Genomic DNA, 25,127 nt, shown 5'->3' with positions numbered 1-25,127 from the left:
ACTGTGCAACGAGAATGGGAAAGCTAGTGCTCAAAACTTGAACTCCTGGTTCCTTTACTGGCAGTTGGTTTTAATGGGTGACACAATAACTTTATTAATTAAAATTGAGAAAATTAAGGAAGCAGAAGGTTAAGCAAATTGCCCAAGGTCACAAAGCTAGTAAATGCTGAAACTAGGGCACAAACACAGGCTACTTAGCTCCAGAGTCTGCTCTCCTAATCAGTATTCATTCTTCTGCTGCTGCTATAAGCAGCACATGAAAAAGTGTTCTTATTTCTAAGATATCATTCCACCAATTATGCAACCACATTCAGAGGCAGATCCAAATCTGGGGCAACTGATTAGCCTCTACTATGGCCACCTTGATCAGTTATGAGACCAACAAGATCTCAACCTAGCTGGATGGGAGGCACTTTATATGTATCAGTCAGTAGCATTTAGAAATAGAATTCTATTGTCTTAACACCTGAGGGCTGGAGAGTCATTTTGTCACAAAAATAGAACAAACTAAAATTTGTGTTAACCTTTTGCACTTGGATGTCGAGTGTGACTCAACACGGTTAGCATCGGTAGCAGGAATCGAGAAAAAAGCAAGTGAGTGCAAAGGGTTAAACCGCATAAGACCCTGATTAACCAAAGCAATCTGAGAAAGCAAAACAAAGCTGGAGGCAACCCATTCCCTGATTTCAAACCATATTATAAAGCTACTAGAGTCCTGATGCACGAAGATTCATGCAAGAATGGGCCTTCTTTCCCCTGGCTGCCGGCACTGCCTTCGCTCTGGCATGAGCCACCTTTTCACTCAGGCCCTGAGCCGCCTTTACACCTTACCACGCCTCCCAGAGGCCTGGGGTGGCTGGGGTAGTGTGGAATGCCTGTGTCGTCACCATGGTGATGACGCAAGCGGCCTGCCCCCCAGCCCCTGCACGCTCAGCACCTGCATATGCAAATTAACTTGCCATCTTTGTTGGGTTAATTTGCATACTTGCTCCTGATTGGCTGGTGGGCGTTGCAAAGGTATGGTCAATTTGCATCTTACTTTTTTATTAGTGTAAATAGTAATGAAAGCAATATAGTACTGGTATAAAAACAGACACATAGATCAATTGAAAAGAATAGAGAGCCAAGAAATAAACCCATACACATACTGTCCTTAATTTAGGAGAAAGGAACCAAGAACGTTAAATGACGAAAGGATAGTATCTCCAATAAACTGTGCTGGGAAAACTGGACAACCACAGGCAAAAGAATGAAACTGGGTCACTATTGTAAGGGTTCAGAATGAGTCACCCCAAAACATGTACTTGGATTATTTTTGAGCTGTAGGCAACTGAGACCCTGGGAGTCCAAGAAAAACTTTTACCTCTCCCTTAAAGAATTTAAGTTTTGGGTCTTTCTTATAATAAGAGTTATCATCAGAGATAATATTTATGACTTATATATGGGGCATGGCGAATTTCTAATTACTGAACATCTGCTCTTCTCATTGTCCTGCAATGTCCTTCCTGCCTTCTGAAGCCTCAGGAGCTTTACCTCATCTTTAGCTCAGAATGTCATATATACACTACCTCAATGCTCTTCCTGTTTCTGAACCTCTCACGTATGTTTCCAAGTAGGTTCCACTGGGAGATAGATATTTGATAATCAAGTTTTGCCAGTAACTATGGTAGCTTTTCTGGATGCTCAGCTAATTACAACATTGAAACCTGGAAATTAGATATAAAGTACAGTAGTGTGTTTGACTAAACTTTTGTTTCAAATACATCCATCACAAATAATCATATTGCCAGATGCATGACACAGCTACTACCTAAGCACTTATGTTGCCTTTACCCATGAAGTTCCCCTTTTATTTTAAATTTAATGATTTTGTTTTGGAATAATTAATATATGGAATTTTATTTTTAATTACAAATATTTTCAAAACAAGCAAAGGTAGGAACTTCACATTAGACAAAATATATATCTAGGGAGCAAAGTTCATGTGGAATTACACACAGGAACAGACACAGAATTTGTGTGATATTTACACAAGAATTAACATGTTATAAAATTCCCCCTTTGAAAACCCTGAGTAACCTAGACAACTGACCACATGAATGACCCTGCATTTCCTTCCCCTGCCGTAATTCCTACTGTTAGGTTTCAAATAAAAAACGAACCTAAAATATATAAAGTACTTATACAAATCAACAAAAGGAAGACAAACAGCCCAATCAGAAAATGGGCGGAAGACCTAAATAGATACTTCTCCAAAGAAGGACGCACAAATGGTCAAGAGTCATATGAAAAAATCCTCAAGGTCACTAATCATCAGAGAGATGCAAATTAAACCACAATGAGGTGCCTCCTCACACCTGCCATAATGGCTACTATCAATAAATCAACTAACAGCAAGTGCTTGTAAGGATGTGGAGAACAGGGAACCCTAGTGCAGTGCTGGTGGGAATGCAGACCAGTACAGCCACAGTGGAAAACAGTGGGGAGTTTCCTCAAAGAATAAAAATAAAAATGGAACTGCCATTTGACCTATTTATCCCACTTCTAGGAATATAACCTACGATGTCTGAAACACTAATCAGAAAGAATAAGTACCTCTATGTTCATAGCAGTGTTATTTACAATAGCTAAGATCTGGAGACAGCCCAGGTGCCCGTCCATTGAAGAATGGGTTAAAAAAAACAACAGTGGTACATTTACACAATGGAATACTATGCAGTTGGAAAGAAAAAAGGATCTCTTACCTTTGAAATAGCATGGAGGTGCCTGGAGAGGATTATGGTAAGTGAAATAAGTCAGTCAAAGAAATTCCTGAACAAAATAAAGTGCCAAACAAAATAGATCCAGAGACATGGAAGCATGCAACAGACTGTGGATCTTCAGACGGAAGGGGGGAGGGAAGATATTAACCAAAGAACTTATATGCATACATGAATAACCCATGGACACAGATAATAGTGGGGCGAAGGCCCGGGAGGGGACAGAAGAGGGGAGTGGGGTCAATGGCGGGAGAAAAGGAGGACATCTGTAATACTTTCAATAATAAAGATACATTTTACAAATGCAAACACACAAAACCATAGCCATCCTGCCCTTGGTCCCCAGTAGAGGCAGAATCCTTCAGCGCAAACCCATTTCTCTCTCTTTCACACACACACATGCATACACACAGCTTCCTGTGTGGCTTTTGGGCATACAGGACCTGTGAGTAATAAACCTTACATTTTTATAGTTCCATGGTGGTCATTGTAATTATAGTAAGGACCACAAGAGTCCATCCACCCAGGACATTGACTCTGGTCTGAGGAACAAGTAGTAGGAACCAGGTTAGTGCCCAGGCATTCCTATCCTATTGCATCACTATCAATAGACTGAGACTTATAGGGAACAATGATAAAATCCATAATATCAGGAAGAGCAGTTAAGGTACCGATGTACAAAAAATGAGGGACACATGGTGAAAACTGAGGTTTCAGATTTTATGGAATGAAATTATACAATGGATTAGGTAGCCAAGTGCAGTTTTTTTTACATGAGTAATACCACTTATTACTATTCTACCTACAAAACAGAACAAATTACTTACAATGATATATGTCATTTGAGAAGAAATTTTTCTTAAGACATCAATGTTTCTAATGAAGTAAATGAAAACTTCTCACTATTTCAGACCAAGGTTGGAAAAAACTTTGGGAAGGTTAAAAAAGAACAAAGGGAAAACTGGCTATGTAACAGACAAAGCAGGAAGCTTAATATAATGGTTACTTAAATTGTATAGAGAAGTTGAAACAAACAAAGGAAATTCAAGGACAGAAATTAAAGCAACAAGTCTGGCCTGGCCTGTGTTTCTCAGTGGCTGAGCATCGACCCATGAACCAGGAGGTCAGCATTGGATTTCTGGTCAGGACACATGCCCAGGTAGTGGGTTCAATTATCAGGAAGGTGTATGCAGGAGGCAGCCGATCAATCTGATGTTTCTATCTCTCTCTCCCTCTCCCTTCCTCTCTGAAATCAATAAAAATATTTTTTTAAAAACCAAAAAGAGCAAATCTAAAAAACACAATGTGATTAAAGAATCACAATTTCTGGTTTTTAGTTTTGGAGTCCCAAAACCAAGAGAACTTTTTACTTCGAGATGATTGTGCCCTTTGTACCTGCCATCCCATAGAATCCTTTCAGAGCCTTCTTTATGTCCTTGTTCCTGAGACTGTAGAGGAAGGGGTTCAGCATGGGTGTGACCACGGTGTACATCACCGAGGCTGCTGCACTTGAGTGTGAGCTGTGGGTAGCAGCAGAGCTGAGATGCACTCCTATGCTTGTTCCATAAAATAAGGAGACAACTGAGAGGTGAGATGCACAGGTAGAAAATGCCTTATACTTCCCCTCAGATGATGAGATTGCACGAATGGAGGACACTATCTTAGAGTAAGAGTAAATGATACCAGCGAGGGGACCACCACCCAGTAGAACAGATACAAAATACATCACCATGTTATTAAGAAAGGTGTCAGAACAGGCAAGTTGGACCACCTCTTTGAGTTCACAAAAATAGTGTGGGATTTCCAAGTTTGTACAGAAGGACAAAGGCAACACAATTAAACTTTGTAACAAAGAATTCAGAGCACCCATGATCCAGGACACCAGAACCAGCAGTCCACAGATCCGGGGGTTCATGATGTCCATATAGTGCAGGGGGTGGCAGATGGCCACATACCTGTCATAGGCCATCACAGCTAGAAGAAAGTCATCCAGTCCTCCAAAGAGTAGAAAAAAATACAACTGAGTGATGCAGCCCGCATAGGTGATGGCTTTGCTCTGTGTATGGATGTTCCACAGCATCTTTGGGACGGTGGTGGAGGTGAAACAGATGTCTACCAAGGACAGGTTGGAGAGGAAGAAGTACATGGGCGTGTGGAGGTGGGAGTCAGAGCTGACAGCCAGGATGATGAGCAGGTTTCCAAGCACAGTGATCAGGTACATGGAGAGGAAAAGCCCAAATATGAGGGGCTGCAGTGCTGGTTCCTCTGAAAATCCCAGAAGAACAAATTCTGAAATTGGGGTATCATTCCCAGGTCCCATGGGGTGGAGGCGACTAGTAGGAAAGAAAAAAATAGCATGATTACTTTTTTGCACTAATGGCCATTACAAGCACAGTTTAAATGCTACAATTAAATTTTATAATAAAGCAACAATATTTATTTTTTGTACATATCATCCCCGTGACATCTCTGATTAGGAACTCCTGTCTTTCTCAATCTTTGTTTCCAAGGTGGTCTTGAATTACACTGTTTTCATGAGAAATGCGTTCATGCACTTAAGGAATATTTATTGACATTTCCCCCCTCTACGGAAAGTGTATAGGATGCTCAGAAACAAAATTCTTATAATATAATGATAGTGAAAGAATATATACAACATATATGTCATATACCAAATTAGATGGTGTCATGTAAATAAAAAACAAAAGTAGGTATAAAAGAGAGTGGATGGGTGTTATTTTTTAAAATATATTTTATTGATTTTTTACAGAGAGGAAGGGAGAGGGATAGAGAGTTAGAAACATTGATGAGAGAGAAACATCCATCAGCTGCCTTCTGCATACCCCCCACTGGGGACGTGCCTGCAACCAAGGTACATGCCCTTGACCGGAATCGAACCCGGGACCTTTCAGTCCACAGGCCGACGCTCTATCCACTGAGCCACACCGGTCAGGGCGGATGGGTGTTATTTTAAACTGGGAGTTCAGGAATCCCTGCAAACAAGGTGACAATTGAACAGAGACCTCAAGAAAGACAAAGTGGGAGACATGAGGTTATTTGGGGTGGGGGTTAGGTAGGAAAAGAGGCAGTTCCAAAGCCCTGAGATGACACTTGTTTTAGGTATTCAGAACTCAAAAAGGATTCAGAATGGTGAAATAGAATAAAGTCAAGGAGGCACAAAAGAAAATATTAGAGTGCAACATACATAGTGAGGGTGTATGGTTCCCTTTGTTCAGGTATGTGTGTGTGTGTGTGTGTGTGTGTGTGTGTGTGTGTGTGTGTTTCTGTATTTGTGTACAAAAATTGCTGGATCACAATGTAAAAGGCATATCTTGTTTTGGGCCACAGTAAAAATAATCTGGAATTCAATGCAATAATTGTGAGAACAGTTTAAAAGGCCAGTACCTGCTAATGAGGGAAAATAATAGGAATGCAGAGCCCAGCAGAGAGCCAGGTGCACTGGTCCTGGGCACTTGATGCATGGCACCTGCTCATCCGTGAGCATTCTCCGAGATCTCCTTCTACTCACTCTTGTGCTGATGAGAGAAATACCTACAGAATGTAAGAAGAGTTCCCAGATCCATCAGGCACTAGCTGTAGAAGAGTGAATTAGAACTCACACCTCCCTGACTCTAAGTCAGTGCTTTGCTACTCTTCAAGGCTGCCTCACTCTGTCAATGCTTCACAAAGAAAAGGAAATGCAAAGGATGAAATAGAAAGAATCCTGAGAGCTTAGCAGATAGAAGGGAGGGGTCGGTTCCTGCTGTGGGAGGAGAGGCCATGGAATTGTACTCTGAGATGATGAGAAGAAAGCGGCTGAAAAGGAACAAGTTGCAAGAAAGCCCTTTAGAGCTAAGGACACCAAATGTGCCAGATCTTGAGTCCATCCCTTTCACTATTTCATCAGCCTGACTGTTCCCCCTGAAGACGTGATTATTAAAAGCTTTACATCTCCACAAGATGCTTTCCCACAGTGCTCACTCTGGCACCCCCGTGGCATCACTCACTGGATTTGGCTCTACTGGTCCTTCCTTCCTTGGACAATTGATGTGGAAAGGGCAAGAAATGCAGGTCAGGTGCTGGTTCCAGAGCAGTTGAACATCTTAGAGAGGCACAGAGAGGATGCATTTAGCCTGTGGCTGAGGAGCTGCAGGTGAGTCTGCAGAGGGTGGTCTGAGGCTGAATTCTCAGAGCTCCTCATTAAATGAACTATGTTACTGTTGCTCAGTTCTCTAAGCAATTCAGCTCCCTTGATACCATGTGGCCATAAATAAAAGGCAACTCTTCTGCTAGTTTGGTCTCAATGGGTTCATCTTGAGGTGACCATTCAATTCCAGGTGCATATTCAATTCCTACTTATGGGTCCACCTCTCCTGGAATGAACATCTCCCCAGGGTATGTAAGTGCTCATGCAGGACACATGAACAGGATAACATCATGAGCTTCTGAGCTGCTGTGAGTCACACGGAGTGTCTGACACAGAGATTGAGCGATGTCCCTGACCACATCCATTCCAAGCAGGAACCTCGCAGAAACTTCCCCTTGACCTCAACTTTGAAAACCAGAGATTGATTCTGAAAATTCACTTGATTGGGGGGGGGGAGGTAAATTATTTTGGCTGCAGCGGTAGTATGTCCTTTGTAAAAGTTCCCCAGATCTGGTAAAAATGCATTCACATCTTTAATCTCATATAGGTATATATACATATGTATGTATATATACTATATATATACATACTACATATAGTATGTATATATATAGTATATATACATACATATGTATATATATAATATATAATACATGTATGCATATGTATACTATATATACATATACATACATGTATATATACTGTATGTATGTATATATATAGTGTATGTATATATATATATATATATATATATATATATATATATATATATATGCCAGTGAGGCTATTCAGAGCATTTCTTTATGACGGAAAAGAGTACTTTGAATATGAAACCAGTACCTGATAGTGACTTAGAGCAATCACTGCCAAAAATATTTCTAAAGAACTAGATAAAGATTATTGTTTGACCATCAGTGCTCTGTTGCAGCTACTTAACTCTGTCATTGTAGTGTGGAAGCACTTGTAGGGAATACCCACATGGATGGGCTTGGCTGTAGGTATTTATTTTCTGTGGATTCCGTAACAACTAAGTCCAAACTGGGTGGCTTAAAACAACACGAATTTATTTCATCAGGTTCTTGATGCCAGAAATCTAAACTCTGGGTGTCAGAAAGGCTGCACTCCCTGCAGAAGCTCTAAGGGAGACTGCACTCCTCGCCTCATCCTGCTATTAGTGCCTCCAAGCATCCCTGGGCTTTGTGGCTGCATCACTCCAATCTCAGGAGACATATGGTCTCCTTTTCTCTGTGCCTCTCCACTCTATCCTACCTAATAATAGACAAATATGCAAATTGACCATACCTCCAACACACCCACAAGCCACGCCCACCATCCAATCAGAGCGAGCATGCAAATTAACGCAAACCAAGATGGCTACAGCCATAGAGAGCAAGGTTTCCTAGGTAACAGAGGAAGCCAAGCTTTCCGCCTGCCTTTGCCAGGCCTAAGCCTCCACTCAAGCTACAAAGTTTCAGTTATAGAAGGTAAACAAATTCAAACAAATGGCGGCAGAATGGAGCTTAAGAGAGCAGGCCAGGGTTGCCGCTGGCAACAGGGGAAGCAAAGCTTTCCACACACCCTGGCCGGGCTCACCCGCTTAAGGCAACAAAGTTTCAATTATAACCCCAACAGAAATGGCTGCTGGCCGCAGAGGGAGCCCCAGGCTTGGCTCCGCTCCAGGCTACAAAGTTTCAATTGTAGAAGGAAAATAAATTCCAGATACCAGGGCCTCCGCTTGGGTTGCCAGGGGGCATGGCAGGCCTGCAAACCACCACAGGCCCCTTGCTCAGGCCGCCCCACACCCCTAGGGAACCCCCACCTGATCCGGGACACCCTTCAGGGCAAACCAGCTGGTCCCCACCCCTGTACCAGGCCTCTATCTTATCTAATAAAAGAGTAATGTACAGATTGATCATCACTGCAACACACAATATAGCTGCCCCCATGTGGTCAAAGATCCTGCCCCCATGTGGACACAAGATGGCCACCACAAGATGGCCAGCAGGAGAGGGCAGTTGGGAGGCACCCGGCCTGCAAGGGAGGGCAGTTGAGAAGGACCAGGCCTGCAAGGGAGGGCAGTTGGAGGTGATCAACCCTGCAGGAGAGGGCAGTTAGGGGTGACCAGGCCGGCAGAGGAGGGAAGTTGGGGGCAAACAGGCTGGCAGCAGAGTGGTTAGGGGGTGATCAGGCTGGCAGGCAGAAGTGGTTAGGGGCAATCAGGAAGGCAGGCAGGCAAGCTGTTGGGAGCCAGCAGTCCTGGATTGTGAGAGGGATGTCCAACTGCCCGTTTAGGCCTGATCCTAGCGGGATCGGGCCTAAACGGGCAGTCAGGCATGCCTTGAGGGGTCCCAGATCGGAGAGGGTACAGGCTGGGCTGAGGGACAACCCCCCTCCGTGCATGAATTTCGTGCACCGGGCCTCTAGTATCTTATAAGGAGCCTGGTCATTGCTTTTAGGGTCCAACTGACTAATGCATGATGTTTTCATCTTGAGATCCTTAATTATATCTATAAAGAGCCATTTTTCAAATAAGATAACATTTATAGTTACTGGGGTTTAGAATGTAGATATATCCTTACAGGGCTACCATCACCCTATTAATAAAACCTCTTTACAAAAACAGGCTGTGGGTGGGATTTGCTCTTGCAAAGTACTTTGCTGACCGCTAATTTAAGTGTGTAAATTCAGACATGGGCAGTAAGTAAATCAGATACGAAATTGTAAAATTAAAAGAGAAGTTAAGCCCTAGCTGGTTTGGTTCAGTGAATACAGCGTCAGTCTGGGGACCCAAAGGTTCCAGGTTCGATTCCAGTCAAGGGCACATGCCTGGATTGGGACTCGGTCCAATGTGCAGGAGGCAGACAATCAATGATTCCCGCTCATCAATGATGTTTCTATCTTCCTCTTCCTTCTTCTCTGAAATTAATAAAAATATATATTTAAAAAAAGTTAAATCTGGCTTCTTTTCTGCTAGTGGGAAGCTCCAGGAAATTTATATCACACAGGCTGAGCTCAGTCTCCCCAGACATGGCTGATGTAGCTGTCAGACCCATTCAGCATCCTGACTTTCCTCCCAATATAACTCTCCCTATGCCCATGTCCACTAACGTCAACCTGAAGTTCCTCAAAACTTAGCTCTAGGAGAACTTAGCTGAGTGGAGGCTCAGCTAGGAGCTGTCCTTGGTTTCTGCTGATGGTTCCAGTAACCTAACAAGCAATTCCCTTACGAAAACACCCTTCAAATCTATAGGAAAGTGTAAGGAGTGCAGACTACCTGATTTAAATTATAAACAGAAGCAGTCCACCCATGAGAGCCATGAGCCTCTATCAGACCTGACAAGAAAATATTTGAGAAATCTGCTTGAATGTCATACAGAGGACAAATGCCTGCTACTATCATGTATGTCATCACTGTTCTGAAATTTCAAACCAATGCAACCAAAGAAGAAAAAGCAATAGTAGGCTCATGTCTTGGGTACAAGTAAAATAATCACATTTTCAGATGATAAAATTGGCTACCGAAAATGCATTAGAAGGCTATTGCAACTAAGAAGTCATTTTGATCACTCTGGATTTAAAAAAACAAGCAGGTATTGCCCAGCTGGTGCTGCTCAGTGACTGAGCATTAACCCATGCACCAGAAGGTCATGGTTGAATCCCTGATCAACGCACATGCCTGGGTTGTAGGCTTGAGTATCTGAATCAAATGCCACCCTCTGGGTCTTTGCACTGACTCTTCCCACAGCCCGGCACACACTTCCCCCAGATAACTTCATGAGTCCCACTCTGTCTTCCTCTAGGACTCTGTTCAAATATCACTTTTCAGGTCTTTCTGAACTCTCAGTAAAATACAACATCTCCATTCAAATTACTTTATGCCTGCTTTTCTTTTTCATAGGATCTGTCACTATGTGACAGAGCATATGTTTTTCTAGTTGGTAATTTATATTCTTTCTCCATCATTGGATTGTAGAAAACTTTATTTCTCTGCATTCTATACTCTTACCCTAGAAGATAGTCAGTACTAAATATAAATTCCTCAAATGCATAAAAGAATCTTCCATTAAGACTGTATATTACATTACCTCTTGGGGGTAAACTGAGTGTAAGACAAGAATTCCTAATTAAAGTTAGCATAGCAGACCCCTTGAAGGTGACATACTCAATATAAGTATATAATTTCTTGACGGAAAAAAATAAAAACATAAATTCTAGCATTTCACTATGTTAATACCCACATGTGTAAAATTAATCATATTATTTTTCTTCCTCGTTTTGACCACTACCACATGGTACAAGGCAATGATACCCCAATTTCAGAATTTCTTCTTCTGGGATTTTCAGAGGAACCAGAACTGCAGCCCCTCATATTTGGGCTTTTCCTCTTCATGTACCTGATCACTGTGTTGGGAAACCTGCTCATCATCCTAGCTGTCAGCTCAGACTCCCACCTCCGAACACCATGTACTGCTTCCTCTCCAACCAGTCCTTGGTAGACATCTGTTTCACCTCCACCACCGTCCCAAAGATGCTGGTGAACATCCAGACACAGAGAAAAGTCATCACTTATGAAGGCTGCATTAAGGCAGTTGTATTTTCTCACACTCTTTGAAGGTTGGGACAACTTCCTTCTAATTGTGATGGCCTATGACAGGTTTGTGGCCATCTGCCACCCACCGCACTACACAGTCATCATGAACCTCTGGCTCTGTGGACTGCTGGTTCTGGTGTCCTGGATCATGAGTGTTTTGAATTCCTTGTTACATAGCTTAATGATATCGAGACTGTCCTTCCCTGCAGAATTAGAAATCCCCCACTTTTTCTGTGAACTTAAGCAGATGATCAAACTTGCCTATTCTGACACCTTTCTTAATGGCACTGTGATGTATTTTACAACTGGGCTGTTGGCTGGTGATCTCAAGTTGGGATCCTTTACTCTTACTCTAAAATAGTGTCCTCCATATGTAGAATGTCATCAGTTCAGGGGAAGTATAAAGCATTTTCTACCTGTGCATCTCACCTCTCAGTTGTCTCCTTATTTTATTGTACAGTCCTAGGCGTGTATCTCAGCTCTGCTCCTATCGACACCTGACAGTCAAGTTCAATCGCTTCAGTGATGTACACCATGGTCACACCTATGCTGAAGCCCTTCATCTACAATCTCAGGAACAAAGACATAAAGATGGCTCTGAATTGCTGCTTGGGGATGGCAGGTATGAAAGGGACAATTGTTCTGGGCTAAATAAGTGCCTTAGATTGCATGGCTCAACCCCTTGAAACCAGAAGCTGTGATTGATCATGTGGAAGAGAACTGGATCCTTCTCTTTAATCCCAGCCATGTCCCTTTTTTGTATTCAGCTTCTCTATATAATATAAGTATCTCACTTTATTAAGCTTCTGCTATAATATATAGAGTTTTCTGTTTTTATAATTTTTATATAAACTCAAAGATTTTCTCAACATTGGATCAGAAATATTTGGAAATTTCCATATCTTTCATGGGACAACTTGGATTTCTCTAAAATAATTTCTTCTAAAGTGACATATATTAGGCTAAGCTCTTTTCCTCTAGTTTTCCTGAAAAAATAATCAGCGTTTATTACTCATATGGACAAAACTACATGTGGCATCTAAGGATTTTTATTTAATTTTATTTTACAGGAAAATATGAAACCAGATTTCACTTTGCATCTGTCATTCATGTTTACATCACTATTTCTTCCTAATAATATAGATTTTAAATGTTGTTCCATTTAAGTCTCAGCCTATTGATAAAAAAAGATGTTCGTTATAAATGACTGGGGCATTCTCATGGGCCTTGAATTCTTGTGACACTGACCTGAGCCAGTGTTGTGGCTGGACCAGCCCTTGTGGTTCTTATTATGATTGCAAGATGCACACAAGCAGCAACCTTGAGAAAACCTGGTAAAAGCAAGGTCCATTACTCACAAATCCTGCTCACACACCCTGCCTGAAGTCCACACAGGAGGTCATGGGGATAGAGGGAGGAGGAGTTGGAGGAAAGAGGAGAAGGAGGAGAAGGAAGAGATAGAGGGAGGAGAAGGAAAAAGAGAGGGGGGGGGGAAGAGAGAGAAAACACAACTGTGGTCTCTGCATCTGGTATAGTCCAAGGGAGGATGCATTGAATTTCAAATTTTCACTCTTTCTTGGTGAATTTAAAACTTAAGAGCAGGTGTTATTGTGTGAAAAGTGTAAAGGAGAGTCACTCATGAGGTCAGTGATCTATGTTATCCAGGGCTTTCCATAAGGAGAACTTCCTGGGCCAGTTGGCCTGGGTGCTTATCTCATAGCTGTGTCACAGAGGTGGCCATATGTTTATTCAACATGGTTATCGTTCAAATGAATGCCTTGGAAATTAAAGTTCAGTGTCAGGCAATTTCACTACAAATATGCCACTCTGCTTTATCACTGGTCTCCTGGCTTTATGGTGCTATTCAGCTCAGTGTCCCCAATTCCTACTATAGACACTGACAAAAATTGACTATCAAATATATATATATCTACTAGTGACGTCTACATGGAAAGGGAAGTTTTCATCAGTTATTCTAATATGGGTTTAATGTCAGAGATGACCTGAAATATGAAGAGGGAAAATTGTGAAGCCCTAATTTTGTTACTGTGCAAAGTATTGCATTTTCTTTTTTATTTAGTTTTTATTTTTACTCTACGCCCGATGCAAGACATTTGTGCCCTGGGGATGGGGGTGGTCCCCTCAGTCTGGCCTGTGACCTTTTTCAGTCCAGGAGCCCTCAGGGGATGCCTGACTGATGGCTTAGGCCTGCTACTCCCAGAGAGTGGGCCTAAGCTGGCAGTCAGACATCCTTAGCGCTGCCACAGAGGTGGGAGGGGCTTCTGCCACTGCCACTGAGCTCTCCAGTTGTCAGCCTGGCTTCTGGCTGAGCGGCACTTCCCCTGTGGGAGCGCACTGACCTCCAGAGATCAGCTCCTGCATTGATCGTCTGCCCCCTGGTGATCAGTGCATGTCATAGAGACAGGTCGTTCTGTAATTTGGTTGATTCGCATATTACTCTTTATTATATAGGATTTTTTTTTTACAACAAAAAACATGATATAAAAACAACATCGATAAAAACAATGACTGATAAATTGATTACACTTATTCTAATATCTCCTTATATACCACATTAAGAGTAAAAACACTTTCAGAGTGCTTGACTAATTTCCCTTGGGATGAAGTATTTATAGCTTTAACTTTAATGGCACTTGCTCTTCGAACTCAAGGGAAAGCAACATATAACTGACCATGTCCGAAAATGAGTTCAGGTAGGAATAGTCCTAATCTATCCAGAGTTTGTCCTTCTGATTTATTAATAGTCATCCCAAATGCTGGGATCATGGGAAACTGTCTAAGAATTAATTTAAATGGGAGGCCAGTGTCAGGCTGAGACGCCGACTTCTTTCAGCTTCAGAGGAATGTTGTGCCAATAATTGTTCTTCAGACATATTCTGTCAAGGACAATGCCACTTTCTTTCAGCTTCAGAATGTCAACAAAACAACCAAATTCACAATCAACAATGACAGATCAAAACACTTGATTGCAATTGTCACCAACAATAGCTTTATATGTATCGTGCATGCACGAGTCAACATTTTTTTCAGCTTTTTAAATTTTTTAAAAATTTTTTTTTGGTTGTGGTAATACATATGTGTCCTTATTCCCCTTTGAACCCCCCCAAACCCTCCATTCATGCCCTTACTCCCCTGTTTCTGTGTCCATTGATTAGACTCATATGCATGCATATAAGTCCTTTGGTTGGTCTCTCACCCTTACCCCCAACCTTCCCTACCTTCCCTGAGGTTTGAGGTTCTGATCATGGTTTCTCTGCCTCTGGATCTGTTGTTGTTCATCAGTTTATGTTGTTCATTATATTCCATAATTGAGTGAGATCATGTGATATTTATCTTTCTCTGCCTTGCTTATTTCACTTAGCATAATGCTCTCCAGCACCATCCATGTTGTTGCAAATGGTAAGAAAATCATCTTTTTTACCTCAGCATAGTATTCCATTGTGTAGATGTACCACAGTTTTTTAATCCAGTCATCTGCTGTTGGGCACTTAGGCTGTTTCCAAATCTCAGCTATGGTGAATTGTGCTGCTATGAACATTGGGGTGCATATATCATTTCTGATTCGTGTTTCTAGTTTCTTGGGATATATTCCTAGAGGTGGGATCACTGGTTCAAATGGGAGTTCCATTTTTAGTTTTTTGATGAAATTCCATACTGTTCTCCACAGTGGCTGCACCAGTCTGCATTCCCACCAGCAGTGCATGAGGGTTCATTTTTCTCTGCATCCTCGCCAGCACTTGTCGTTTGTTGATTTGTTGATGATAGCCATTCTGACAGGTGTGAGATGGTACCACATTGTTGCTTTGATTTGCATTTCTCAGATGATTAGTGACTTTGAGGATATTTCCATATGTCTCTTGGCCTTCCTTCTGTCTTCTTTCAAAAAGTAACTATTTAGGTCAATGGCCCATATTTTGATTGGGTTGTTTAACTTCCTTTTATTAAGTTGAATGAGTTCCCTATAAATGTTGGAGATTAAACACTTATCGTTGATATCATTGGCAAATATATTCTCCCATGCAGTGGGCTTTCTTGTTGTTTTGTTGATGGCTTTCTTTGCTGTGTAAAATATTTTTATTTTAAATCTTTTTATTTGTTTATTTTCCCTTTAGTTTCCATTGCCCTAGGAGCAGTATCAGTAAAGAAATTACTTTGGCATATGTCAGATTTCTCTGCCTTTGGATTCCTCTAGTAATTTTTATGGTTTCTCATCTTATGTTTAAGTCCTTTATCCATTTGGAGTTTTTTTGTGTGTATGGTGTAAGTTGGTGGTCTAGTTTCATTTTTTTGCATGTATCTGTCCAATTTTCCCAACATAATTTATTGAAAAGACTGTCTTGACTCCATTGTATGTTCATGCCTCCTTTGTCAAATATTAATTGAGCATAGAGATTTGGGTCGATTTCTGAGTTCTCTATTCTATTCCATTGATCTATATGTCTGTTCTTGTGCCAGTACCAGGCTGTTTTGAGAACAGTGGCTTTGTAATACAGCTTGAAATCTGGTATTGCGATCCCTCCTACTTTATTCTTCTTTCTCAGGATTGCTGTGGCTATTCGGGGTCTTTTTTTATTCCAGATGAATTTTTGGAGAGTTCTTTCTAGGTCTGTGAAATATGCTGTTGGTATTTTGATGGCGAGTGCATTGAATCTGTAGATTGCTTTGGGTAGTATGGACATTTTAATGATGTTGATTCTACCAATCCATGAACATGGTATGTTCTTCCATCTGTTTATGTCTTCCTCTATCTCTTTTTTCAGTGTCCTGTAGTTTTCCGCGTATAGGTCTTTTACCTCCTTAGTTAAGTTTATTCCTAGGTATCTTAATTTTTTTTGGTGCAATGGTAAATGGGATTGCTTTTTTAGTCTCTCTATCTGTAAGTTCATTATTGGTGTATAGAAATGCCATAGATTTCTTGGCGTTAATTTTGTATCCTGCCACATTGCTGAATTCATTTATTAAGTCTAATAGTTTTTTGGTGGAGTCTTTAGGTTTTTTTATTTACAATATCATATCATCTGAAAATAAGGACAGTTTTAGTTTTTTTTTTGTTTTAGCAATTTGGATGCCTTTTATTTTTTCTTCTTGCCTAATTGCAATGGCTAATACTTACAGTACTATGTTGAACAGGAGTGGTGAGAGTGGGCATCCCTGTCTTGTTCCTGTTCTTAGGGGAAATGGTTTTAATTTTTGCCCATTGAGTATGATGTTGGCTGTGGGTTTATAATATATAGCTTTTATTATGTTGAGGTATGAGCCATCTATTCCCATTTTGCTGAGAGTTTTTATCAAGAAAGGGTGTTGGATTTTGTCAAATGCTTTTTCTGCATCAATTGATATGACTATGTGATTTTTATCTCTCAATTTGTTTATGTGATGTATCATGTTTATTGATTTGCAGATATTGTACCATCCTTGCATCCCCTGGATAAATCCAACTTTGTCATGGTGTATGATCTTTCTGATGTACTGTTGGATTCGATTTGCTAGAATTTTGTTGAGGATTTTGGCATCTATGTTCATGAGGGATATTGACCTATAATTGTCTTTCATTGTGTTGTCTTTATCTGGTTTTGGTATTAGGGTGATGCTGGCTTCATAGAAGGAGCTTGGAAGTGTTCTGTCCTGTTGAATTTTCTGGAATAGTCTGGTGAGGATAGGTTTTGGTTCTTCCTTGAATGTTTGGTAAAACTCCCCTGTGAAGCCTTATGGGCTTTTGTTTGCTGGAAGCTTTTTGATGACTGCTTCAATTTCTTCCACAGTTATTGGACTATTGAAATGTTTAGATTCTTCCTTATTGAGTTTTGGAAGGTTGTATTTTTCTAGGAATATGTCCATTTCCTCCATGTTGCCCAGTTTGTTGGAATAGAGTTGTTCATAGTATTTTTTAACAATCTTTTGTATTTCTGTGGGATCTGGTGTTATTTCTCCTCTTTCATTTCTGATTTTGTTTATTTGGGTCCTCTCTCCCTGCTTCTTGGTGAGCCTGACTAGAGGTTTATCAATCTTGTTTATCCTTTTAAAGAACCAGCTCTTGGCTTTTTTTATCTTTTGTTGTTTTTTTTGTTTTTGTTTTTGTTTGTTGTTGTTTTTTTTTGTCTCTATGTTGTTTATCTCTGCTCTAATCTTTATTATTTCCTTCCTCTGCTTACACTGGGTTTTTCTTGTTGCTCTTTTTCTAACTCTTTGAGTTGTAGGGTTAGGTAATTTATTATCATTGTTTCTTGTTTTTTTGCAGTAGGCTTGTAGAGCAATGAACTTCCCTCTTAAGACTGCTTTCGCTGTGTCCCATAGATTTTGGATTGTTGTGTTTTCATTGTTTTTTGTAGCCATGGTATTTTTTATTTCTTCTTTGATCTCTTTGATAACCCAGTCATTGTTTAATAGCATGTTATTTAGCCTCCATGTGTTTGATTTTTTTGGATTGTTTTTATTGTAGTTGATTTCCAGTTTTATACCATTGTGATCTAAGAAGATGCTTGATATGATTTCTATCTTCTTGAATTTGAAGAGACTTTGCCTATGTCCCAGCATATGGTCTATCTTTGAAAATGACCCATGTGCACTTGAGAAGTATGTATATTCTGTAGTTTTGGGGTGAAATATTCTGAAGATGTCAATTAATTCCATCTGGTCTAGTGAATCATTTAGGATTGATGTTTCTTTGCTGATTTTTTGTTTAGGGATTTGTCCAATGGTGACAGTGGGGTATTAAAGTTCCCTACTATGATTGTATTGTTGTCAATCTCTCCCTTGACATCCTCCAGGAGTTTTTTTATGTATCTGTGTTCTCCTGTAATTGGTGCGTATACGTTTACCAGAGTTATTTCTTCTTTTTGGATTGCTCCTTTTAGTATTATGAAGTGGCCTTCCTTTTCTCTTTTTATGTCCTTCACTTTGAGATCTAATTTGTCAGATAGAAGTATTGCTACCCCAGCTTCTTTTTTATTTCCATTCGCCTGAGAAACCTTTTTCCATCCCTTCACCCTCAGTCTGTGTGCATCTTTTTTTCTGAGGTGGGTTTCTTGTAGATAGCAGATATATGGGTCATGTTTTCTTATCCTATCAGTTACCCTATGTCTTTTGATTGGGCATTCCTATTTCTTCTTTTTATAGCAGTCTCTTTATCATTTCTTGCATTGCTAGCTTGGTGGTAATAAAGTCCCTTAGTCCTTTTTTGTCTATGAGGCTCCTGATTTCACCCTCAATTTCAATTGAAAGCCTTTCTCAGTACAGTATTCTTGGATTCAGACCCTTCCTTTGCATGACTTTGTATATTTCATTCCATTCCCTTCTGGCCTGATGTGTTTCTGTTGTGAAATCAGTTCGCTAGTCTGATGGGGGATCCTTTGTATGTAATTTTCTGTCTCTCTCTGGACGCTTTTAAGATTCTTACTTTGTCGTTGGTGTTTGCCAATTTAATTATAATGTACCTTGGCATCAGTCTTTTGGGGTTCATTTTGCTGGGAACTCTGTGAGCTTCTTGGATTTGTGTGGGTTTTTCTTCCCTGTATCAGGGAAGTTTTCTGTCATTATTTCTTCAAACTGGTTTTCTATTCCTTGCTCAGTTTTCTCTCCTTCTGGAACTCCTATTATGCAGATGTTGTTTTGTTTCATGTTGTCCCAAAGTTCCCTTAGGCTCTCCTCCTGCTTTTAAATTTTTTTTTTCTAGAAGCTGCTCTGCTTTGGTATTTTTTCCTACATTGTCTTCTAGCACACTGATGTGGTCCTCTGCTTCTTCTAGTCTACAGTTGATGCTTTCTATTGAGTTCTTTATAGCAGCAATGTCATTTTTCGTTTCTTCTTGGTTCTTCTTCATTTCTTCTTGGTTCTTATACATATTGTTGAATTTGTCTTCTATTCTTTTCATCCAACTTATGTCCATTTCTCTGAATTCTTTCTTTATAGGTGGCTTGCCTCCATTTTGTTTACTTCCTTTACTGGTGATTCCTGCTTTTCTTTCATATGAGGGTTGTTTCTTTGTCTCGCCATGATCTCTCTTCTCTGGGTGTCTGGTTATGTAATTCTCTCTTCCTGTGTTGATTTAAAGGCACAAAATAGAACACAACAAAGCACAATGCACAAGGCACTGAACACAAATGTATTCATGATATTAATAACCCCAAATAAAGGTGACCATCAGAGAAAGGTGAATTAGAAGATGAGAAAGAAAGAAGAAGAGAAAAAAAAAAAGGAGTGCAAAAATAAAATTGGGAAAAGGAAAAAAAAGTAAGAGAAAATAAAGAGAATAAGAAAGAAGAGGGGAAAAAACTATTTATATGGGTAGAAAACTCCAATAGAACAGCCACTAATCCCTACAAATGCCAGCAACAAATACCTAGAGATGAAATCAAACTACAAACAACAACTAATATCAAGCAAGGCAAGGAAAAACAGAAGCAAAAAAAACAAACAAAAACAAAAAGTGGAACAATCCCACAAACAAGCATAAAAAAATCCCAATATAATCAACAATCAAGCAAACCACAACAAAAGGACAGAGAGAAAGAAAAAAATTGGGGGGATACTGAAGAAGGAGAAGAGAGAGGTGTGTATGGACCTGGAGCAGGGGATTGGAAAATAGATATATAAGTAGGGTGAAATTTTAACAGGGGGTAAAAAGAAGGAATAGGGAAAATCTAAAGCAAGACTAGGGTAAGAAAAACAGCACAACAAAAGAAGAAAAGTGAGGAAGAGAGTGTTGGCATAAAGGTAAAGTTGAAATAGAGTAAAATGATGCTAAAGGAAAGATGAAAATAGAATGTAGAACACTAATCCCAAAGTAAAATAAAGAGAAAATAAAATGACACTTTTTTAAAAAAGGTAAAATAGTAGTAGTAATAATACTTATTGAAAATAAAAATGTAATAATTAAAAAGGTAAAATCAAGTGAGGAAAAAGAAAAAATTAGTTTCTTAAGTAAAAAATGAAAAAAAATATGTGCAGTAGTGAAGGTCATTCACTGCCTCTACTGTTCTGTTTGGCACGCCTGTCTCTTAGTCAGTATAGTATTGAAGTTCTCTGCATTCCACTGCTCCTCAGTGTTGTAGGCCACAGTCCTGATTTTCAAGGGGCAGTATGTCTTTATTTCTTATACTCCTTTATTTGTGTTTATACAAGAGTCAATTTGTGATTCAGCCTCTGGGTGGCATTGTTTCTGGATTGACCTCCGGGTCTATATGTCCTCTCTAGCTAGTGTTTAGATTTTGTTTTCCATTCTGAGAGGTTGAGAATAAAGAAAAATAAAATAAAATAAAATAAAGTCAGCCAATTAACAACCCTGTTCCATCTGCTACCCTAATTTTTCCTTGCTATAAAAAATAACATATTTAAAACTACTGGGGATTAGGATGTGGACATCTTTTAGAGGTTGTTATCCTATCTGTTACAAATCATTTTTCAGTATTATTTTGTGTCATTCAATGACCTTTATACAAAGGAAACAAATATTTAAATATTTAATCAAAGCCTCTAGAATGAGTGAATAACTATTCCTTTAAAACTCCATGCAAAGACAATACTTGGATCATAAGACAAAAACTACCTGCAGCTAACTCTAACACAGAACCACAGCTTTTCTACTCAGAGAGTGGTCCTCAGGCCAGGACCTGCAGCATCACACCACCAGGGAGCCTGTCAGAAATGCAGTGTCTCTGAGCCCTCCAGAACTGCTGCATCAAATTCTGCATTTGAGCCAGAATCCTGGGGACTGCATAGGAACATTGAAATTGGAGAACTGCTGATCTAAACTAGGTGTTCTCACCTTTTACCATTGACATTTGGGGAGGGATAATAACTGAGGTGGGTGTTTTTTGTGAATTGTACATATTTAGTGGTATCCCTTCAGACACTGCCAGACACCCTCAGGGTAAAAACATTTCTGGTTGAGACAGATTGACTAAATTATACGCAAGGCCCATCACATACTCTGATATTAACTTTGAGCAGATCACTAAACCCCATCAGCTCCTCCCTAGGGCCTTGATCTCCCTCCCTCTCTTCCTTGAGTTCTGCGCTCAAATGTCATTTTGTTTGCAGATTTTGCCTAAATACCCATAAAAAAGAGAATGCCCTCGTCATGTTCTCCTCTAGACCTGCTCTCATTTTCTTCGTATGCTCTCCTACAATTTGTAATGTTATTTTTATATATTTCTATTATTTGCTTCAATAGTCTTTCCCCCAGATTGAGTTGAAGATACTTTTGTTCTTCAGCACCCTCTACTCAAAACCCAGACAGTGCTGAAAGCCTAGTCAGCACTCAGTTCATATTCCTGAAATGCATGAAAAACGTATCATTAAACTCTAGTATACCTGACATCTTAGGAAAAAGGAGATTGGGATAAAAATCCCTACTCTGAAATGACACAGGAAGGTCCTAGATGGAACCAAATCCAGACCAAAATACTGAAACTAATTTCTTGACTGCGGGAGACACACTGTAGCATTAGAGCCACGTGAGTAACACTAGATTGTATGAAAAGTCCTCATGCCCTTTTCTTCTTTCTTGGAAGTCACCTCCACCTCATGGAACCAGGGAATCTTACAGGAGTGTCAGAATTTCTTCTCCTGGGACTTTCAGAGGAACCAGAACTGCAGCCCCTCATATTTGGGCTTTTCCTCTCCATGTACCTGATCACTGTGCTTGGAAATCTGCTCATCATTCTGGCCATCAGCTTAGACTTCAACCTCCACACACCCATGTACTTCTTCCTCTCCAACCTGTCCTTGGTAGACATCTGTGTCACCTCCACCACCGTCCCAAAGATGTTTGTGAACATCCTGACACAGAGCAAATGTATAACCTATGAAGGCTGCATCAGTCAGATTTATTTTTTCTCACTCTTTGCAGTGTTGGATGACTTCTTTTTTACTGTGATGGCTTATGACTGCTTCGTCTTCATCTGTCACCCCCTACACTACACAGTCATCGTGAAACCCCGGCTGTGTGGACTGCTGGTTCTGGTGTCCTGGATCCCAAGTGCTCTGCGTTACTTGTTAGAAAGTTTAATGCTGTTGCAACTAACCTTCTGTACATACTTGGAAATCCCTCACTTTTTCTGTGAACTCAAACAGATGGTCCAACTTGCCTGTTCTGACAACTTTCTTAATAACATGGTGATGATTCTTTTCACACATTTTAATATCCCCTGGGGCAAAGTCATGTCTGTTTGAGAACCACTACCCCAGATCTCAGAACTGGAAGTGTCCTGACTGATTCCAATCAAAACCCTCGGGGAGCAAGGAAGACCTGGTTGGAAAGTTTGTAAGAAGAAATTTCCAGCCTCGGGGAGTTGACTGAAGGCAACAGCTCCTAATTGTTCCTTGACCTTTCCAAACAAGTCTGTGTACATGCAGACCCTCGGGTGTTTACAGAAATCTTTATTTTTTAATTGTTTAAAGTATTACATATGTCTCCTTTTCCCCCCAATGAACCTCTCCCCACCTGGCCACTCCTACCCTCCAGGACAAGCTCCCATCACCCCAGTGTCCCTATCCATCGGTTATGCTAATATGCATGCATACAAGTCCTTTGGTTGATGTCTTATCTCCACCCCCTACCCTGCCTTTCCTCTGAGGTTAGACAGTTTGTTCGGTGTTTCTTTGTCTCTGGATCTATTCTTGTTCATCAGTTTATGTTGTTCATTGTATCCCACACTAGAGGCCTGGTGGATGAAATTTGTACGCAGTAGGATCCCTAAGCCTGGCTGGTGAACAGGGCCAATGGGGGCCTTCTGACTGCCAACTGGGGCCTTCCTTCCCCAGATTCCAGCTGCCAGCTGAGGACTTCCTCCATTCCTCGCCATTCACTGGTGGTCAGCACATGTCGTAGCAAAAAATTGAACTCCCTGTCTCTTGGTCGAACTTCTGAGGGTCACTTTTCATATAAGCCTTTTATATAGAGAGATATGAGTGATATCATGTGATATTTATCTTTCCCTGACCAGCTTATTTCGCTTAACATGATGCTCTTCAGGTCCATCCATGCTGTTGCAAATGGTAAGAATTCCTTCTTTTTTACAGTAGCATAGTATTCCATTGTGTGGATGTACCACTGTTTTCTAATCTACTCATCTGCTGATGGGCACTTAGGCTGTTTCCAAATCTTAACTGTTGTAAATTGTACTGCTATGAACATAGGGGTGTATATATCCCTTCTAATTGGTGTTTCTGATTTCTTGGGATATATTCCTAGAGGTGGGATTATGGAGTCAAATGGGAGTTCCATTTTTAACTTTTTGAGGAAACTCCATACTGTTTTTCACAGTGGCTGCACCACTCTGCATTCCTACCAGCAGTACACGAGGGTCCTCTTTTCTCTAGCACTTGTCATTTGTTGATTTGTTGATGATAGCCATTCTGACAGGTGTGAGATGGTACTTCATTGTTGTTTTGATTTGCATCTCTCAAATGATTAGTGACTTTGATGTTTTCATATGACTGTTGGCCATTTTATGGTCTCTTTCAATTAGTGTCTATTTAGGTCCTTTGCTCATTTTTTTATTGGATTATTTTGTTTACTGGAATATTTATTCTTAATCTTTAGGTGTCCTTGCTTAAAGGACACTGCAGACACATGTCCTCCCAAGAATACTTACCCTATTGATTGTATATAAAAGTTAAATTTTATCCTAACTGCTGTTACAATAAGAGCCTTTAGAGACAGGTGAATAAGGCTGTGTGTTTCCTGTAGACAGGCAGTCACTTAGCCCTCTCTTTCACAGCACTCGTGTGTCAGAATAAACATTCATCCATTGCTCAGGGTCTGCTGTTCAGCCTCGGCAAAACTCCATCTCTTTATTGGCTTTTACCTTTGAGCACAACATTAAATCCCACTGTTGCTCCCTATGTTGACCCAGGATGTCATAGTTCAATTTCCAGTGAAGGCATATGCCCAGTTTGTAGTCTCAATCCCTGGTAGTGGGTGTACAGGAGAATCCCTGGAGGAGGTATGTAGAAGATCCCCGTAGAGAATCATCATTGATATTTCTATCTCTCTCTTCCTCTCCCTTCCTCTCTGAAATAAATTAAAAAAAAAAAAAAACCACACAAATATATATAAGGCTAAGTGACAATTTGGCTGTTGAAACAGTAACTATGACACTCACTGACCACCAGAGGGCAGATACTCAGTGCACAGGCAGGGAAACATGGAACAGACTGATAACTCTCAGAGGGAAGAGGGGAGGTGGAGGGCAGAAAGAGATTAACCAAAGATCTTATATGGATACTAGAGGCCTATTGATGGATCCATGAACAGGTAGGGTCCCTCAGCCTGGCCTGTGGGGATCAGGCCAAATTTGTGCTCCAGGCTTCCAACATCCCCCTAGGGGTCCTGGATTGCTAGAGGGCACAGGCCAGGCTGAGGGACCGAACAGGTACGCAAATCCCTGCATGGGGCCTCTCGTCTTCTATATTAATAAAAGGATAGTATGCTAATTAGACCAGACAGCCAAAGACCTTCTGAATGTCCTTTTGGACAAAGCCGTGGGGGCCAAGGCAGAGGTAGTTGGGGCGATCAGGAAGGCAGGGGAACAGTTAGGGGGCGATCAGGCTGGCAGGAGATGGCAGTTAGGGGGTGATCAGGCCAGCGGGGGTGGGCAATTGTGGG

The 25,127-nt window shown here is 40.6% G+C and overlaps 2 protein-coding genes across 2 annotated transcripts in view; one reads left to right on the top strand and one right to left on the bottom strand.

Moving 5' to 3' along the window:
* Positions 1 to 4,125: 4,125 nt before the first annotated feature.
* On the bottom strand, positions 4,126 to 5,079 carry LOC307100481 (olfactory receptor 7A10-like; the record flags this gene model as incomplete). The annotated part of the gene is made up of 1 exon (XM_079772950.1): positions 4,126 to 5,079. The coding sequence occupies one exon, from the start codon at positions 5,077 to 5,079 to the stop codon at positions 4,126 to 4,128; it is 954 nt and encodes a 317-aa protein (XP_079629076.1).
* A 6,116-nt stretch (positions 5,080 to 11,195) lies between these two features.
* Positions 11,196 to 25,127, top strand: part of LOC307100480 (olfactory receptor-like protein OLF4) — a gene marked incomplete at both ends in the record, with an annotated part of 45,798 nt that continues 31,866 nt past the window's right edge. Inside the window, one exon of the mRNA XM_079772949.1 lies at positions 11,196 to 11,296. Within this exon, the coding sequence (XP_079629075.1) occupies positions 11,196 to 11,296 (101 nt within the window). The remainder of the gene's footprint in view (positions 11,297 to 25,127) is intronic.

Source organism: Cnephaeus nilssonii (assembly GCF_951640355.1).
Source record: "Cnephaeus nilssonii genome assembly, chromosome: 5".
In the NCBI taxonomy this organism is placed as follows: Eukaryota; Metazoa; Chordata; class Mammalia; order Chiroptera; family Vespertilionidae; genus Cnephaeus; species Cnephaeus nilssonii.
The sequence above is the reverse complement of the archived record's forward strand: the minus strand, read 5'-3'. Positions and strand labels throughout refer to the sequence as shown.